This window comes from Hippocampus comes, unplaced genomic scaffold (assembly GCF_001891065.2).
Source record: "Hippocampus comes isolate QL1 unplaced genomic scaffold, H_comes_QL1_v1.1 scaffold85, whole genome shotgun sequence".
NCBI lineage: Eukaryota > Metazoa > Chordata > Actinopteri > Syngnathiformes > Syngnathidae > Hippocampus > Hippocampus comes.
The window spans coordinates 2,948,915-2,966,799 of NW_017805540.1; the positions used below are offsets into that span (position 1 = coordinate 2,948,915).

Below are 17,885 nucleotides of genomic sequence, written 5' to 3' on the forward strand. Positions count from 1 at the left end.
ATGATGATGGTTTTCTTTGGTATTTTTGTTTCCTGCTCGGTAACTAGACAGAGAGCAAAGTGAATACATTAAGTAGATGGAATGCGGCAAAAAATGTGAGCTCCTCGGAAGTACTCCATCTCTTCTTACCTTCAAGAACAATGGCCTGCTCACCACTGCTAGCGGCCGATAGAGGAACTAAGTCAGCGGCACACCTGGCACTGCCCAGACGGTTGGACAACTGGCGACAGTGAGAAATTCTCAGTTCGTCATGTCCAATTTCTTTCTTTATTTCGAGATGGAATTGAGAGTGCTTCTCACAGGATGCATTCATGCGGACCAACCTCACACTCGTAGTGTCCCAGGTCTCGATCCGTCACATTTTTGATCACCAAGACCAAAACTCCGCTGCGGAGCTCACTGTAGGTCTCATACTTTTCTTGGTCGCTCAGCAGGCGGCCGTCCTTGAACCATCTTGATCGCGCATTCACACAGAGCCAGAAATTATTGACGTGGGGACATTTCAGACAAATGATACAAACTGGTACTCTGCAACCCCTGAACATTGCTACCTGATTTTGGGACTGGGAGCACTCTGGATGACGCAGGTGAACTGAGCGTCTTCACCGGAGACACAAATCGCATTCCTCAATTTGTTCACAAACCGCGGAGGCACTGAAGACACAAACGAATGACCTGCTAAAAGCAGCAAAAAAAAGCAGCCGAGGGTCTTTCTGTGTGTGAGCTGCTCACCCTGTACGGTGATCTTGCCCAGCGTGCTGGCGTTGCCGGCTGAGCTCGTGGCAAAGCACATGTACTGGCCCGAATCCTCGGCTGTCATGTTATCCAGTATGAGTGTGCAGGAGCCGTCGGGGTCCTCGATAATTATGTGATGAGGGTCTGCCTCAACTATGCGTCCATCTACGGCCAGCAAGTCAGCAGAAGCATTGGTGAAACACACTCGATTTATGTCTGCGTAGATTCTTAATCATCTGGGATATGGCCACATCTAAAATTTAAAGAACTGAAGAAGCCTTTCGGAATCAAGGTGAATTGTTCTTGTTCATTCTTCGATGAACAAGAATAGTCCAGATTTCTTACCTTTGCTGACTCGCTACTTAAGGCCACACTGTGGATGAGGAAGGTATGTCTTACCCTTGTACCAGGTGATGGCAGGTTTGGGAACTCCCGTGGCCTTGCACGCCAGTTTAACAGTCTGCCCAAGCTCGGCTGTGCAGTTTGCCAGTATTTCGACAAAGTCAGGAGGACCTTCCGAAAAACAGTGAAAATTATTAATGGGGACATATTTTTGAAAATTTTGTTGTTTATCGGGTTTCCCACTCTTTTTTGAAAATATTTCCCAGGACTTTTTCAGCTGCTACAGTATGAGTTACATTATCACAAAAATTCCAACCCCAAGCTTTGGATGAATGTTATTTTCTAAAATGGTACCTTATATTTTGGACATACAGTGATCCCTCGCTACTTCGCGGTTCGTTTACCGCGGGTTCAGTGCATCGCGGATTTTTTCAAACATTAAAAAAAAAAAAAATTATAATTGTTTTATTTAATTTTTTTTAATATACATGGAGTACAGTACTGTATACATTGCTCTATGTGACTCGCTGTTGTTTTGCAGCTTCTCGCGGACCGTTTGCGGACTTAATTTTTTTTTTTTTTACCTGTTTATGTTAATTGGACGCTACTTTGCGGATTTTCGTTTATCGCGGGGGGTTTTGGTCACCATTAACCGCGATAAACGAGGGATTACTGTATATCTGAGCAGGTGCTGCTGTTTTGGTTAACAGCAGAGTTCAAATGGGCTCAGCGGTTAACTCTTTAACTCATTCACTCCCAAAGACGTTTTTAAACGTCTTTTCAGACTTGGTCTCGAATTGGCTGGTACTGAATGAGTTTTAATGTCCATAATAATTACAGTGACACCCGATTTTGTCCTCATGAGAAAAAAAGGAAGCGTCTATTTCAGAGAAGAGGATTATTATTCGTCTTGAGTGGATAGTCCAACTCAACACGCAACTCATAACCAAGTCGTGAGAGTTTGACAATGAAATGAAGACGAAAGTTTGGTCGACTTACTCCAGGCGGGCATGCTGTATCTCTGCTGAAGTTCTCGGAAGTCTCTCAGCCACGAGTTTTTCATGGTCACGGTTCGGGCCTGCAAAGTGTACTTCCTCACCGAATCTTCGCGTTCGTGCCAGATCTCAAAAGCGCGGTCGTCACCCTCCACCGTGTCATTCACGTCAATGTTGTTCAGCTGCGGCAGGGTGCAAATGAAAAATACGCTACAGCTCGTGACAGATTATCCGGAGGGGGTGTCGAGTCTCACCTTCATCATGTTCTTAAAGACGTATGTTTGCGAATCGGTGTTGCTGTCTCTCTTGGATTTGCAGATGATGCAGTAGTTCTTAAAGAGGAAGACGTGGCGGTGGTGACCTCGAGAGGACGTCCTTATTCCAGGAGCCCCCTCCCAAACTTGGAAGGGTCCCTAGTAGTGAGACAAAATAAGTGGAGGTCTGTATTCCTCATACTGTTATTTTCATGCAAGAGTGTTTTTTGTCAAAAAACAGCCTTGCCTTATAGGGGAAAAAAAGGAGCCGATTACGGATAAAAACAAATGCAAGTTGACCAAAATCATGACGAATTGGAGTGACACAGAGAATATCTGGGGCTAGAGCTCACAGTAAAAAAAAAAACAAAAAACAAAAACAAAACATGTTTGGGAGAATTTGCGAATTCTGAACAGCACATTTGTGGGCACTACTGTGTATGTCGACACAAAATTTTTTTAATGTTATACGATTTAAAGGAAATGAAGTCAAATTTAACACTCACCTGTCTAAGAGGCTCCCCTAACGCTTCAAGGGTGGCGGGGTAGTTCTCAATCAAGGAGACGTGGTGGGTATTCTCAGAGCGTTGCGGCAGTGCCGACACCATGGCGTACGCTTCTTCCAGCAGGCAGCAGTTCTGGCCATTTCTGGCCTTGTTTCGAATGAGCTCCTGGTGACGTTGAGCGGGTGCGTTACAACCGAGAAAATTCAGGATCTCAAAAGAAACACACAACTATTGGATGTCACCTTGAGGAAGACCTTGTACTTCTGAATCCTGTCCAGAGGTTGTAGCAGGTAGGCGTTGATGCTGCGTATAGGCGGGTCAGCTGGGTCTGCATTGGCTTGCTCCTTTTCGGTGTACTCCTGTTATAACATAATGGGAAGGGTTGTACAAAACCAGCACCATCTGGAGTCACTCCCCGATTATGCCTGTTTCTGCAGGAACAGCAGTCATGATCCGGGGTCACTGTCTCATTGAACCCATAAACGAAAGAAAAAGAACAATACTGAATTTTCTGCACCTTAAAGCATTCAATTTTCTCAAAAGGCGACAGTGTGCCCTATAATCCGATGCGCCTAATATAAAGAGACTGTAACTCTCTTTGTATTTCCCATTGAGTTGTTCCCCTGTTAATTTTCCGATGCCATCTAGTGGTGATTATTAGCAGGAACCAATTGGAACCTAAAAGGGTTCCTGCCCAACACTAATTAACATATGCATTCGCCAACACAAACAGAGAACTAATTTGTGAGTTCTGCGCAGCCATTATTAAACGAAGTCAATACCAAAAGAATAGTTAACTACTGACTAAATGAGGGAAGGAGACAACCAAGACTTCCAAGGATATTTAGCCCCTTGTGGATGTGAGCCCAGGAGGTTTGCGTGCCTTTTTTTTGTTGAATCACTTGTCTTCATAACTTTTGTCTTTCATTTATTGTTTTGTGATGCCATTTGTATTTATATTTTTCATGTCCATGTTTTTGACCAGTTCTCATTGTATTGTATTGTATTGTATTGTTTTTGAGGAATTTTAGCCTAAATATGAGTACTATTGATACGAGTCTCTTTCCTGAACATCTGTTTAAACACTTAAAACAAAGAATGTAGTGTTAGGTTTATATCTTCTTCCCCCTTGAGTGATTAACAGCCCCGAAGTGTCTTCTTTCGCACCCCCATCTCGGCAAAGTCCCTGATGGCTGTCACGTTTCCCTGAGGAGGAACTTTTATCTCGAGATTTATGCACAGCAGGAAAAGTCTGGACTTTGTCATCATGCCAAGATCGAACTGCATTGACCTTTCTTTGTTTCTAATTTTTACATAAGGGGAAGGACTGCCCGTCCCTCATTAACATATTACCCCTATATAAACATGAGACTGTATTTTTCCTTTGCTTCCTGACGCTTCTCAGAAGCCCAAATCGATTCGTATTGTGTTGTGATGAACTGCAGAAAAGACGACGTGGTGTTGGGTCTTTCTTCCACCTTATAGCGAAATAAAAAAACCTGTGTCCAAGGAAGTGGACAGCTCCCCTCCACTACAATTGTATTCCTTTAGCGTTACTCTATCTAGTGGCTGCATAGCGCAACTGCATCCATTATTGGAGATTGTTGCTTCTATTCTCTGTGCCTTATAATGCAGTGCACAGTAGTTATGAAAACAGTTTTAAAATAGGCCATTCGTTGAAGGTGCGCTTTATACTCCGAAGTGCCTCAGCAATAAGGAACCTGAGTAAACTTGAGCTGGGGTATGTTTAAATTTCCAACAGTGACAGAAAATATATATTTTTTTAAATCATAATTTGTGTTGTTTATACCTCAACATGAACTGAACTTGTCAATATGTGAAACGAACAATTTTGTCTTTATCTGTAAGTGCACCTCTTACAGTTCACTTGAGGTGGAAAGTGGATAGAACGCAATAATAACATTTGATCGGCAGAATAACAAGAGGGTTGAAGAACAACGTGTAAACGAGCAGTGATACCTTGAAGAAGCGGTGGACCGTTTTGTCACTGATGGCACTTTCAGCCTGGCTCTGACCTACAAGATACTGGAGGTACTTCTCAAAGCCTTCCTTATTCTTCAGGAAGCACATGGCGACATCATCATCCGTCTCACAATCGCTCAGTTTTGGCAGGAACGCCCTGCAATACACGTACGGCGAGGTCACTGCCACCAAGCTAGGCCCAAAGACGAACTGGTGTCATGGCGAGGCGGCGAGCGTACCTGGCATGGAAGTCCTTCAAGTCGTTGATGTTCCTAAAGATGACTTCCCTCTGGCCGCTGACATCACTCGGTGCATCAGGAGAGTCGGCGTGCCTCAGGTGATGACCCGTGAAGAAGTCTATCTCTTTGACGAACTCTGATTCACCGTTTATGATGTCATGAATCAACTGGCTACAGAAGAAGACCAAAGATGCTGCTTAAGAGGCGGATAGTATTTGTAATGACTTAAAGATTTGTTTTACTTACAATAACTTCTTCTTGTATTCTCCCTCAGACACCTCCTCTACGCTTGTCTCAGGAAGGTCACCCGAATCAGCAGATAGCTGGAGGTACACGTTTATCATCAGTGTAACTGAAATCTTGTTCAATTTTTACCTTACTCCTCTTTATGCCACACCCCTTTGCGCATGGCAACCAAACAGGTCTGTGATATGATGCTACGCAGGCATACTTTGAACTTTTTGTCCAGATAGGCAGGCGACACCCAGCCTTGGCGGGATGCCGTCGTCTTGGTGGGTTTGGTCCGCACGAGCCATTTGAGCGGGTGGGCCGAATCCAACACCTCCACATACTGTCCCTCCTTCAGGGAGACGGATTCTTTGCTGGCCACGATGGGGTCGTAGTTGGCCGTCGCCACGTAGATGTCGAACATCTGCGTGCAAAGGGTTCCCCCATCACTTTTCATGACACGAAAGGCGTTTCTCATATGGCAGAGTCTCACCTCTCCCCTGGCATCTCCTTCATCGGACTCAGACGAGGAGTCAGCCACGAGGGAGGGGGGACGGGAGCGACCGTGGTGAGGAGAAGCCGAAGGGGTCTTGGTGTCGTCGTCACTGTCTGCACCTGGTACGCGCAATGAGCCTGACACAGCAGGGAGGGAAGGAAGCGGGAGTCAATTGTGTTGTTGGGTATTAGTGGAAGTGTATTAGTAGCACAGTTTAGTCTCTCGTGACAGCGGGTCAAGCACCACATGACCCTCCTGGCATTTTATTCCATGCCAATTCACTTGTGACAAACATGAACAGATGAATGACTACTATAATATGTATATGTATCTATGAAGACGTAAATTACAGTCGTTGAAGGCCTTTAAACCATTCACTCCCAAAGACGTATTTCGATGTCTTTTCAGACGCCACACATTTAATCCCAGCTCCTCATTTTATATTGACTGTACTTGAAAAGGGTCTAAAAATGGCCCTTTCAGACACTTTTCAAGTACAGTCAATATAAAATGAGGAGCTGGGATTAAATGTGTGTCATCTGAAAAGACATCGAAATACGTCTTTGGGAGTGAATGAGTTAATGAGCAAGGAATCATATTTGGCCATACAAATCAACACGTGGGCCAAGTCACTTTGAGGCAGTCGAAGCATGTGATTTGAACCAGCCAATCAATAAATTAAAACTTAAAAATACATATTTAAAAATAAAAGCTAAATCCAAACTAAAATTGTAATAAATGTAATTAATGTTACAATTTACAAACATAAGCGTTATATTTTTTTCAAAATCCCATTTATTACTAATTTTCATTCCGCAAAGAAGAGCAAGGACAATAATAAACAGTTTGAATGAAAGTCAACTTTTCTAGACAATTTATTTGCGCCGATTCCAAATCAATCCTTGCTTTTTTTCCTCTGACACATTAGGTTTTCGGGCGGCAAGGTGTTCAACTGGTTAACACGTCGGCCACACGGTGCAGATGTACAGGGTTGGATTCCAGCTGCAGCCTTCATGTGCGAAGTTTGCATGTTCTCCATCTGAGTGGGTTTTCTCCGGGTACTCCCGTTTCCTCCCACATTCCAAAAACATGCATGGCAGGTTAATTGTGAGGATAAGATTTGAAAATGGATGCATGGTTGTTTATTAGGTTTTCATAATCATAATATTAATAATAATACTAATAATATCTAAAAAACCCGCTGTGATTGAAAGAAAAAAAAAAAAAGTAAAGACCTTTTTGAAATCAGCCTCAAAATGCATTTCGGGACACAAACACCCACCTCTGCTTGAAATTCGCTGTTGACCAGTGTTATCAATGAACAAATGATAGTCGTCAAAATGTGTCATTTGATACACTAAAATAAACGTGTCATTTAAACAGATACATCACCATGTATAGATCATTATAGAAGATGGATGGATAGATAGACGAACAGACAGACAGATTAGTAGTCAATAGCCATTCATAATACAACAGAGAAAAACTATTGTGGTTGCAGCAAATGCTGTTGTCGCATCTTAACCAGTGTTATCAATGAACAAAGAAGATAGTCGTCAAAATGTGTCATTTGATACACTAAAATAAACGTGTATTAAACAGATACGCCACCATGTATAGATCATTATAGAAGATGGATGGATAGATAGACGAACAGACAGACAGATTAGTAGTCAATAGCCATTCATAATACAACAGAGAAAAACTATTGTGGTTGCAGCAAATGCTGTTGTCGCATCTTAGATTTCATTTGAAATAAATAAATAATTCATCTGTGCGTCATCATCATCATGAACAAAAGTCTTGATTATTAAACAGATACGCCACCATGTATAGATCATTATAGAAGATGGATGGATAGACAGACGAACAGACAGACAGATTAGTAGTCAATAGCCATTCGTAATACAACAGAGAAAACAATTGTGGTTGCAGCAACTGCTGTTGTCGCATCTTAGATTTCATTCGAAATATATAAATAATTCATCTGTGCGTCATCATCATCATGAACAAAAGTCTTGATTTACGCTATGTGACAATGGATGCGTTCGTAATACATACTGGTCGTTTTGGGCCAGGATTTCATCCACTGGAGCACTTCCTGATTCTGTGTGCTGTCTGAATAACAAATTCATGATTGGATGAACATTGGGTGGGTGCTGTTAGTCAAGTGATGGCGTAGTTAACTGGTGAAGAAGTGTTGCTTGAACGAAGCAAGATGGGCTTGGACGTTGTAAAACACATAACACAAGCCATACGTGCGGAAAAACACGAGACAACTCTTGTACTGTTATGCGAGTGTGGGTCGACAATCAAAGCATACGGCCAACAAGCTGAAGAAGACGCAGGCAAGAAAGTGGAATAGTGAAATAGCTGCACAGCGTGTAGATGATGACAATGGCAGTGAAATCAAAATCCATCAAATGTGATATTATTTGGCTCGGTATTTCTTCAATACACTGCAGCGACTATACAGGATGGTCCATGACACACAGTACAAACGCACCTTGCGTAATCTTGGCCGATACCATTTCAGTGATCTGGGAGGTGAGTTTCATGAGGAATTCTTCGGAACCAACTTCTCCAAAGTAGGACATTTTACTCTCTTGAAACAAATTGCAAAACAGTATTAGTTTGAATTTACAATGCACTAATATTATTAAATTATCAAATGGTGTTTCAAAGTTATACTTGCCCTTTCCCCTCTTTGCAGCTTCTTCTGGTGGACTGACAGTAATCCCGAGAACACTGATGTATAAAAATGATACATCACATTTGCATTTGTTATCTTCTAGCTAACGAATTTAAAAATAATAATAATTTAAAAAACATACTCTGAAGCCTTGGTCTCTTTCTTTTGTGGTGGAGCTGAGAAAAACGATGAGAACAAATTATGATTATAATAAACACAAAGGTGGGGGTGAACTGATCACCCAGTGGTAATACACCGGAACTTCCAAAGCAAACAATCATTTTGGTTGGTTCAAGTTATTCCAGTTTCAAGACATTTTTTCCCCATCGTAAATAATGCAAAGTGAATTAGTATGTTCCCATTGTGAACGTCACATGACCAAACAAAGTAAACAGGTGAGCTGTGACGTTCGCAATGCGAGCCCGAAGGCACTTTGACGTCAATTTCAGCTGACAGCAGGAGGCAGTATAGTGTCAAAATGGCAGGCCCCTGAGATGGGATGAAAATGGGTGGATGAATCTGCTTAGTTCTTATTTCATCAACACCATATTAATTAGAATAACTTGTTTTGACCAGTCGGGGCACAAGGAACATATTAGCGCAAAGAAAATTTTTTGACCAGAGTTTGAAAGTTTATTTCCTATCGCCCCCAATTTTGGTTGACATCACAGGCATTCTTGCAGAACAATGTTGGTTGAACCCTAAATTAAGGTATCGCTTTAGGGGTGTTCATCTTTGGAAGTTCCACTAACAACTGTATGTCAAGAGGGGTAAAACAATTTGTTCATGTATGTAAATGCTCAGTGGGTCAATGTTAAAGAAAGGAGATGTATTTTTTTTTCTTACTGTCATCCACCTCAAGGTGGGCAGTACAAATGGACTGTCCCGCCTTATTGGTGGCAATGCAGGTGTAGGCGCCGGTGTACTCGGTTCCAACATCCATTAAGATGAGACTGTGTTGGCGGCCGGAGCTTGCTACTTTGTATCCTTTGGTATCAGGCTTGATCCACAGCACCTCCTCCACCGACTCCTCCTTTAGCCACGAGACCACTGGAGTGGGAGATCCTAAAGCCGTATGTACAGAGTGTGTTTAAGTGCAGGAACGTGGGGAAAAAAAAAGAATCCTTTTCAAGCATGTGGCGTGCAAACCTTCGACTTTGACGGATAATGTGATGCTGGTTCCTTGTTTCACTTTCCTGTTGCAGAATTTTTCAAGGAAACGCGGAGGCACCAGAGACTCCCGGGAGTCTACGAAATACAGGTGATTGGAAAAAAGTAGCGCTCAGTCACATTCAAGTATATGGTATATGGTTAAAAAAAACACACACATAACATGAGGAAACGTGGTGCAGTGATCCCTCGCTATTTCGCGGTTCGTTTATCGCGGCTTCAGTGGATCGCGGATTTTTTCAAACATATTCATAAAATAAATAAATAAATAGATAAATAGATAAATAAATAATTAAAACAAATTTTAAGTCCACAAAAAGTCCGCAAATGGTCCGCCAGAAGCAGCGAAAGTCAGCAAAACAACAGCGAGTCACATAGAGCAACATATGCAGTACTACATGTATATGTTTACTGTATTTTGTTATTCATACACGAACCTAATTATACATGTTTAAATCTATTATATATGTCATTAAGTAATGTTAATTACTACAAAATTTACTTATACATGCATGTATACCATTAAATTTGGCCTTATAAATATTTTTTATACTCATACACATGTACATGTACCTATACGGGGGGGTCGCTGCTTCGCGGATTTTCGTTTATTGTGGGTGGTTTTGGTCCCCATTAACCGTGATCATCGAGGGATTACTATATATGTATTTGGATGCCTTGATAGTGTAAGTTCCATTTTCAATGTTAAGTGCTTATGAAAGAAGATCTAATTACCTTTCGCATCTTGAGGTATAATCTCCCCTGGATCTGAAATAAAACAGTGGTTCTTAAGATCCGCATGCCATCTCACGTCATATTTTTTAGAATCTGGCGTACATACTTAGAACAATGAGCCGGGCAGAAGAGTATGCAGAACCAGCCGCGTTACTGATGTAGGCCGAGTATTCCGCCATATCCTCTTTCTTCACCTCCAGGATCTCGAGACTGTGAAGGTCTTGCTGCGCTAACACCAAAATCTTTTCGGAACCGTGCAGGGGATGGCCGTCTTTGAACCAATACACTCTCGGTTTGGGGAAACCTGGAAACAAACCACCAGATGACCTTTACAAACACAGCCAATTCCATGGCCAATTTTCTCTGTGTACCTTTGACCCTGAGTTGCATCTTCGCCATTGGTGAACCTGGGCTCACGTGAACATCATGAAGTTCCTCCACAACTTGAGGCAACTGATCATCTTCCGTCACGGACTCAAAGGTCTCGGTCTCCCTGCTAGAAGAATGACATCAGTTCCTGATCAATGTATCAGATGTACACTATCAGAAAACGTTATGTTTGTACAATGAATCCACCTGGACAAGTAGCCTTTGGCACTGATGTAAGACGAGGTTTCAGTGGCATCAGCAGCAGTGTCATAATCTGAGCTGCAGGACACTAACGGAGAAGGTGATGAGTTAATAAGACATCTGAGTACCGAATGGTGATTTAACCATGGTGATTTTTCCAAGATAGACTTGTTAGCCCCAAGTCTTTCACGACCTATGGAACTTAAAAAGGGACATACTATAGAAAATTGTCCTTTTTGATTCTTGCATGCCTCCCCACTCATTGTGTCTGAAATTAAAGCACTAAGTCAATCTTTTGTCAGCCTATTTGTGAACATGTGTCTATGAACGAGGTAGTCCACCCATGACTTGACAGCAAGGCTTGCCAAACATCAAGAGCCACTTTCTCATAACAACCGGACACTATCTGGAACACCACAAGCCACCGTGCTGTGTTTCGGAGGATGCACAGATTAGTGCTAGCTCACAGAGTTAGCTTCCGTTAAGCAGAACATACGCGATTGCTTGATTTTGTGTTTGCCAATGTGTCCACTGCATGCTTCACAAACACTGTCTGCACAAAAGTGTACAGATTGGAATTCAGCATCTTGGCGATGAAGTGCTGCCACCACGAGGGAAAATATAATCCATGTTGTCATGTAGTGTTTTATGTGTGCTTTTCACTTCGCATTCACTTTTTTAGTTTCGGAGCACTAAGTGTTCCTAGTTGTCACGGTAACAAGGGGTAGAATGGGGGGATGATTCACTTACAAGGAATGGGGATGCCCTCACGAAAGAGGCTAATATTAGCAAGGCAAACTATACAATTCCTGATCCATACAGTATTTTGACAAACATTTTGATTGTGAAAATAATGCATAATTGGTCTCCTTTCATAAGTGGTGAACATTTGGGGTTTTTTTTTGTTTTTAAACAAAACCTAATAATGCTATGCTATTGTATAATGTTAGCAGGACGTATTGAGAAGATAATACCAAAAAAAGCCCTCATCAAGGCCTAGAATTTGACGTATGACTCAATGAGCTTTGTTGAAAACCACTTTTTGACCTTGAAATTGGATGCAGGGTTTCCTCTGATTAGGACGGCATCTCGTTCTATGCTGATACAGTAGTAAAGTTATAATTACAGTAAATATTTGTATGAAAATCACTTCTAGGCCATCAATATAAAATTACAGCCATAGCCTTTGGCTCCCTTTGGTTGCAAAATAAACCCTTGTGTGAGTGAATCACGAGATTAAACTCACTGTCAACCCTGAGTTCGGCCCTGGTGGCCGCAATGCCGCTGCTGTTTTCCGCCGTGCAACGGTAGACTCCCATGTCGGACGGCAGCACGGCAGTGATGATGAGCTGATGGCAGCCTTCCTGGTCCTCGTTGATCATGTAGTGGTCATTCTCCTCCAGCACTTTGCCATCTTTGTACCAGCGCACGGCGGGCGAAGGCTTGCCGATCACCACGCAGTCGAAGCTGACCGGATAGCCTTCGGGCACGTCCTGATTTTGTAACTCTGTCAAGAAGACGGGAGCGGCTGGGGGAGGAGGAAAACAAAAGTATTGAAAGCAAAGACCTCCACCAAGGCAAACCTGTGAAATGAATGAGTGAATGTTGGCGTCCCTCTACTTCCTCTTACTCTCTGTCTCCTCTCAGATGGCGTTGATCATCTTTTTAAAAACAATGACCTTTGACATGCATTTGAAAGACAGGATTTTTTTTCCCACAAGTGTGTCATTATCTCATCTCATATTTTTTTTAAAGATGGCATCCATTCATCCATTATCGTCATTATCATCTAATTACAGTCAAACCTCGGTTTTCGAACGTCTCTGTTCTCGACCAAATCGGTTTTCGACCAAAAATTTCGAGTTTTTTATTCTTCGGATTACGACCGAAAATCGGTTCTCGACCAAACTGAGCACACTTGAATGTGCCACTTAACTCCTCTCGCCTTCCTTACACGAGGAAGTGACGCTTCCTCGTGTAGCGTTCCATTGTGAGCAGACGTGTTCAATAAAGATTTTTTTTTTCTTAAAAAGAGCGTGGTTTTGGTTATCGAACAAATCGCTTTTCAAACAGCCTTCTGGAACGGATTATGGTCGAAAACGAGGTATGACCGTAATTATAAATGAAAAAAATATGAATATAGAATAACACAATTACAGTGATTTAACTTTTTTTTTAACTTCATCTCCAAATGACCAGGCCCCCTTTTGTTGGTTTTACAAATTAAAAGTGGCCCGTGGGAGCAAAAATGGACCAAAACCTGCTCTTGCGTGAATGTGACTGAAAGCTACTGGCTTTACAGTGAACTGTATTTTTGTAGACACTCAACAACATAGAACAATAAGAACGAATAGCAGCGATACTCTTGATCTTACCAGCAGCTCCAGACAATAACACAGGAGGTTGTTTTTCTTGAGTGGGTGTTTCTGTGCCATCCTGTGTGAACTCCATCTTCCTAATCCGCAGCTCCACTTTGAGATGTCCGGCGTCCAGGATGCTGGTTTCCACTGGGACTCCGTGGATGGTAAACATCTCGTGGAACCTCTTGGACGCCACCTCCGCCTCTGACCACGTGTCGAAGCGGATGTAAATGTACCTGTCATCCTCACGGTAAGAGTGAGGATCCGGAGGGCAGAGTTCTCCTTCATCTGCGCTGATGAAAGGTTCCTCCTCCACATCCGGCGGGAGGCGCGTACGTAGCAACCGGCGGAGGCGTCTGCTCGCCTGCCTCAGCGACTCGTCCATCTCGCTGCCCGACGAGCTGTCTGGCTCACTGTCGGCGCTGTAGCCAACTGTCAGCGGCCGCCGGCCGCATGATTCTCTCACGGTTCCCACCGTAACCTTTGCACTGTGAGAGATGACGCCAAACTTATTGTTGACCTCGCACGTGTACACGCCCGTGTCTTTGGTGGTGATGGCAGTAATGACCAAGGAACAAGTGCCGTCGTTGTAGATGTCGATGTGGTGGTGTTTGCCGTCCGACAGCGGCTCTCCGTCCTTCAGCCAACGCACCTTATCGGGTTTACCTTCTGCCACACACTCCAGATGTATGGTGCCATTCGGCTCTTTGGTCTGGTCTTTGAAAACCTCCTTGAAAACCGGCCGCATGTCCTTGCGCGCCTTGTAGCCCTTGAAGGCAGCTTGGATCTTGATGGCAGCTTCCCTGAGCTCAGGTTCGTCTTCCTTGCTGATCTCCAGGATCTCAGTTTCCGGTGTTGATGCCTGCTTTGTTTCGGTCCGCTGAACTGTCGTCGTTTTCTGGTCGGTCATCTGAAAGTGTTTAAAGAAGCGCTCGGTGGCTAGTGTCCGGTCATCGGAGGTCTCAACCGTGGATGAAGACTGAAGCTGACTGTTCTTCTTAAGGTAGGACACAAGCGAAGACCCATCAGAATGGGACTCCTCAGAGCTGGTGTGCAATTCAGACTCGGTCTGTTTCTTGGTCTGCTCGCTCTCTTTTGATATTGATTCCTTCTCTGAATCGCTGCTCTCCTTCTGCTCCGTTTTCTTTGGGCCGCCTTTCCCATCGTCCTCTGGGTGTTCAGTGATGGAGTCCAGAGTAGGTTCGCGACTCATGCGCCTTTTCTTGGCCGAGGCCTCCCACAGATCATGGAGGTCTCCTTCTTCAGCAGCCTCCGGAGGAAGACTGGGCTGTCCTAGTTGCTCCGACTCAATTTCTTTGACCTCCGTTTCTATTGGCACACAGCGTTATGAATCAGAATTTTGGCGGCGCAAACAATGCAACCTCAAGAAGTGGCGAGCCATGCATTTGGTACTTGAGACTTACCGAAATTAATCCAACTCTTATTACCACAACTATTATGTTGCAAAAATTGAATTATTAATAGACACAAAAATGCAATAGAGCACACAGCTGTGCTATGTATATCAACCGGAACAATTCAGAATCAATATTTATCAAATAACATGACAGAAGTCCAATACAACATAGTCATCAGAGTTGCTGATGGCTGACTGTAATAACGTGTGCACACCATGCTGGCCCCGTGAGGTCCAATTTGAAATCTAATTGTACGATAAATATGTCCGACTGCTAATATCGTTACAATGTCCAGTAGTACTGATTGTGACGAGTCATTTGCGGATTGTAATTTGATTGCCACAATCGTCCAGTTCTGTCTAGTTCAGATGAGTCGCTTGGTGTGCGGCTGACTTTAATATTGAATGGTCCACTCACCAAGCTGCACAGTCTGAGGAAGCTCAACAGACTCCCCTGTACCGGCTCTGTTGATGGCTGCCACTCGAAACCTGTAGCCGGTGCCCTGGATGAGATTTCCCACCACAAACTCGGTGTTGCTCACGGGAGTGGAGTGGCACGGAAGCCACAGAGCGCTTTCTGCCAGCCTCATCTCCACCTTGTAGCCCAGAATGGGACTTCCTCCGTCATGTAGGGGAGTGAACCAGGAAAGGGTGACCGATTCTTTGGTCTTGCTGAGGACTTCGGGGTCCTCCGGTGGGTCTGGTACAGCTGCGACGAAGAAAGCAGCAGGAAGGACTTTGAAGTAGATTCTTACTCATAAAGGGTGACACAAAAGGCAAAGTCTGATTCTGAAACCCATTATTGTCCATCCATCCAATCATTTTCTGATGCGCTTATGCTCACAAGGGTCGCGGGGCGTGCTGCAGCCTATCCCAGCTGTCTTTGGGCAGCTGGCGGAAGACACCCTGAATTGGTTGACCCATTATTGTGTGAAATCAAAATAACCTGTATTGCTGTCAGCTCACTAAGGACATCCTGATAACTTTTTCACATGTGCTACATTTTTTTAACAGTCCCATAATTTCCACATTTTCCACGAGACACAAAACCATTCAAATGAATGGAGAAATGTCAAGGATTCACCGTAAATTTTTAAAGAATCATTTAGCAAATACCCAAAAGGAAGGATGACATTTATGGCAGATTGAAATCATTCATCCTTTAAATGTTCAGCATTCTAATTATTACAACTTTTGGAAACAATTTCCATACAAACATTACCAAAGCAATGAAAAAAAATTGATGACTAAACCTCTAATTCAGGGGTGCCCATTACGTCAATTGCGATCGACCAGTAGATCAAGGATTGGTCCCAAGTCGATCCGAGAGGTGTAGAGGGGAGAAAAAAAAAACATTTGTGTCTCTGTGCATGTTAGTAATATATTTTTTGTGTTAATGCACACTGCACCCTCATCATTCTGTCAGTCTCACTTTCACAGAAAGTATTTTAAAAATAAAATAAAGAAGATAATCTTTAACCTACGGTGACGTGTGACTGCGTCACCGGAAGTTGTTAGCGCTTAGCAGTTTACAGTTGCAGCTTGTGATCAGAGTTGTTGCGCTCTATCTTTTATCGTAATCACTATTGTCATTCAGAGTTTGTTTTGTACAATTCGCCGAGGGGACGGGCAAAGAATGGGAATTTGGAGGGCTGAGAGAAGCATTTTAAAACGGTACGCGTGAGCTACGATTGTTAACAGGCTGCCAAAGTGCGTCGCATGCCTCAGCGTCAGGCTATTGCTCACCATGGAGTGCGTGTGTACGTGTGCGCGTGCGGTAACGGGTCGATCGCGTGAGGTTGGTTGATCGAAAAGTAGATCTTCGGTCAAAAACGTTTGGGCACCCCAGCTCTAATTTATCATTTTTCAAATGATTCAAATCATTCTGACTTCATAATCGTCAAGACTTCCAAAATTCCAATTTAAAAAAAAAAAAAAGAATTCCACATTGTTCTTGAGAAATTTTGCGAATGAATAGAGAAATGTCCACAAATTCACCTCGATCTTACAATTCAGCCATTTTTTTCTAATTCGTTCTAACACTACTATTGTTGTAATTCAACCACGGTGAAAATCCGATCGACTAATGAACTGCAAGACTCACCGATAATGGAGAGCTTGGCCATAGAGAGAGCGTCGCGTGCTGCAAAGGTTATTTCCTGTTGAGCCATGAGTGGTGCCTGCCTCAGGATGAGGCGATAGCGGCATCCGTCGTTCCTGGTGATCCACAGTTGGCCGGGCTTGAGCTCCACTCCGTTGGCATACCAAACGATTTCCGACGCGAGCACGGGCTCAGTCAGCTCCACACCAAATTCCACCCTCTCACCAACGGCGGCCACCACGTCCTCCAGATGCTTTGCCACGCCCAGCTGCCAGCCCTTGACAGCAAGGTGGGCAGACGTGGACGTCGTGCCCGCCCTGAAGGTGACTGTGCAGCTGTCACTAACGCGCAGCTCTTTGAGGAGGAGCAGGTGACGACGGCCGCTCTCAAAGGACACAATCTCAGCATTGGGTGATTCCTTCACCGGTTTGTCATCCAGGAGCCACAGGCAGTCTTTGTTCTCCGGACGAGACAAGGCACACTCAAACAAAGCTTCTCCTCCGTCAAAGGTTTCCACGTTCTCCAGGCCTTGGACTATGTTGATGGGTTTGGCTATTGGGGATGAAAAAAAAGAGATGGGATAGAAACGATACATTCTTTGCACTTTGTGATGTAAAAAAAAAATAATAATAATAATAAAGCAGCAGATTAGTTGATAGCGTCACAAAATTCACCAGTAGGTGAGGCCCTGAAGGTCATTGCTCTTTCCATGTGGAGGAGAGCTCACCTTCCACATGAAGCGAAGCAACCACACGGGTCCCCTCTGCCTCACAGGAGTATGTGCCCCTGTCTCCGGCACACACGCGGCTAATGTACAAGCGAGACACAGTCCAGTCCTGCTCCACTACCACCCTGCGGCCATCAGGCTGCAACGGCTGCCCGTCTCGCTTCCACTCGGCCTTCACCGGCCTCGAGAACTGGCAGATGAACTCGGCCGGTTGGTTCTCGACCACCCTAAGGTCCTCCATGTCGTTCACCACTTCAACTGTGGGATCTGAGGTTGAGGTCAGGTGTCACAGGGTCAGGGCGGTGCTTTAAGACTGATCATATTTGTACAGCGCA

At 43.8% G+C, this 17,885-nt stretch overlaps 1 protein-coding gene across 15 annotated transcripts in view; it reads right to left on the reverse strand.

The window, feature by feature from the left end:
- The window catches only part of obscnb (obscurin, cytoskeletal calmodulin and titin-interacting RhoGEF b), a 66,497-nt gene that overhangs the window by 3,149 nt on the left and 45,463 nt on the right, over nt 1-17,885 (reverse strand). For 11 of the 15 annotated variants that reach the window (XM_019878854.1, XM_019878860.1, XM_019878862.1 and 8 more), the window contains 30 exons: nt 17,551-17,817; nt 16,827-17,375; nt 15,141-15,431; nt 13,321-14,634; nt 12,192-12,473; nt 10,952-11,033; nt 10,747-10,871; nt 10,482-10,679; nt 10,376-10,408; nt 9,620-9,718; nt 9,317-9,535; nt 8,613-8,646; nt 8,474-8,526; nt 8,285-8,383; nt 7,840-7,896; nt 5,776-5,915; nt 5,506-5,706; nt 5,301-5,377; nt 5,055-5,225; nt 4,813-4,972; nt 3,075-3,191; nt 2,833-2,997; nt 2,327-2,485; nt 2,077-2,254; nt 1,135-1,248; nt 733-900; nt 552-654; nt 324-453; nt 130-220; nt 1-43 (listed from right to left, as the gene is read on the reverse strand). In XM_019878854.1, coding sequence (XP_019734413.1) covers nt 1-43; nt 130-220; nt 324-453; nt 552-654; nt 733-900; nt 1,135-1,248; nt 2,077-2,254; nt 2,327-2,485; nt 2,833-2,997; nt 3,075-3,191; nt 4,813-4,972; nt 5,055-5,225; nt 5,301-5,377; nt 5,506-5,706; nt 5,776-5,915; nt 7,840-7,896; nt 8,285-8,383; nt 8,474-8,526; nt 8,613-8,646; nt 9,317-9,535; nt 9,620-9,718; nt 10,376-10,408; nt 10,482-10,679; nt 10,747-10,871; nt 10,952-11,033; nt 12,192-12,473; nt 13,321-14,634; nt 15,141-15,431; nt 16,827-17,375; nt 17,551-17,817 — 5,719 coding nt within the window. The remainder of the gene's footprint in view (nt 44-129; nt 221-323; nt 454-551; nt 655-732; nt 901-1,134; nt 1,249-2,076; nt 2,255-2,326; nt 2,486-2,832; nt 2,998-3,074; nt 3,192-4,812; nt 4,973-5,054; nt 5,226-5,300; nt 5,378-5,505; nt 5,707-5,775; nt 5,916-7,839; nt 7,897-8,284; nt 8,384-8,473; nt 8,527-8,612; nt 8,647-9,316; nt 9,536-9,619; nt 9,719-10,375; nt 10,409-10,481; nt 10,680-10,746; nt 10,872-10,951; nt 11,034-12,191; nt 12,474-13,320; nt 14,635-15,140; nt 15,432-16,826; nt 17,376-17,550; nt 17,818-17,885) is intronic. The other 4 variants (XM_019878861.1, XM_019878853.1, XM_019878848.1 and 1 more) reach the window with 3 other exon arrangements.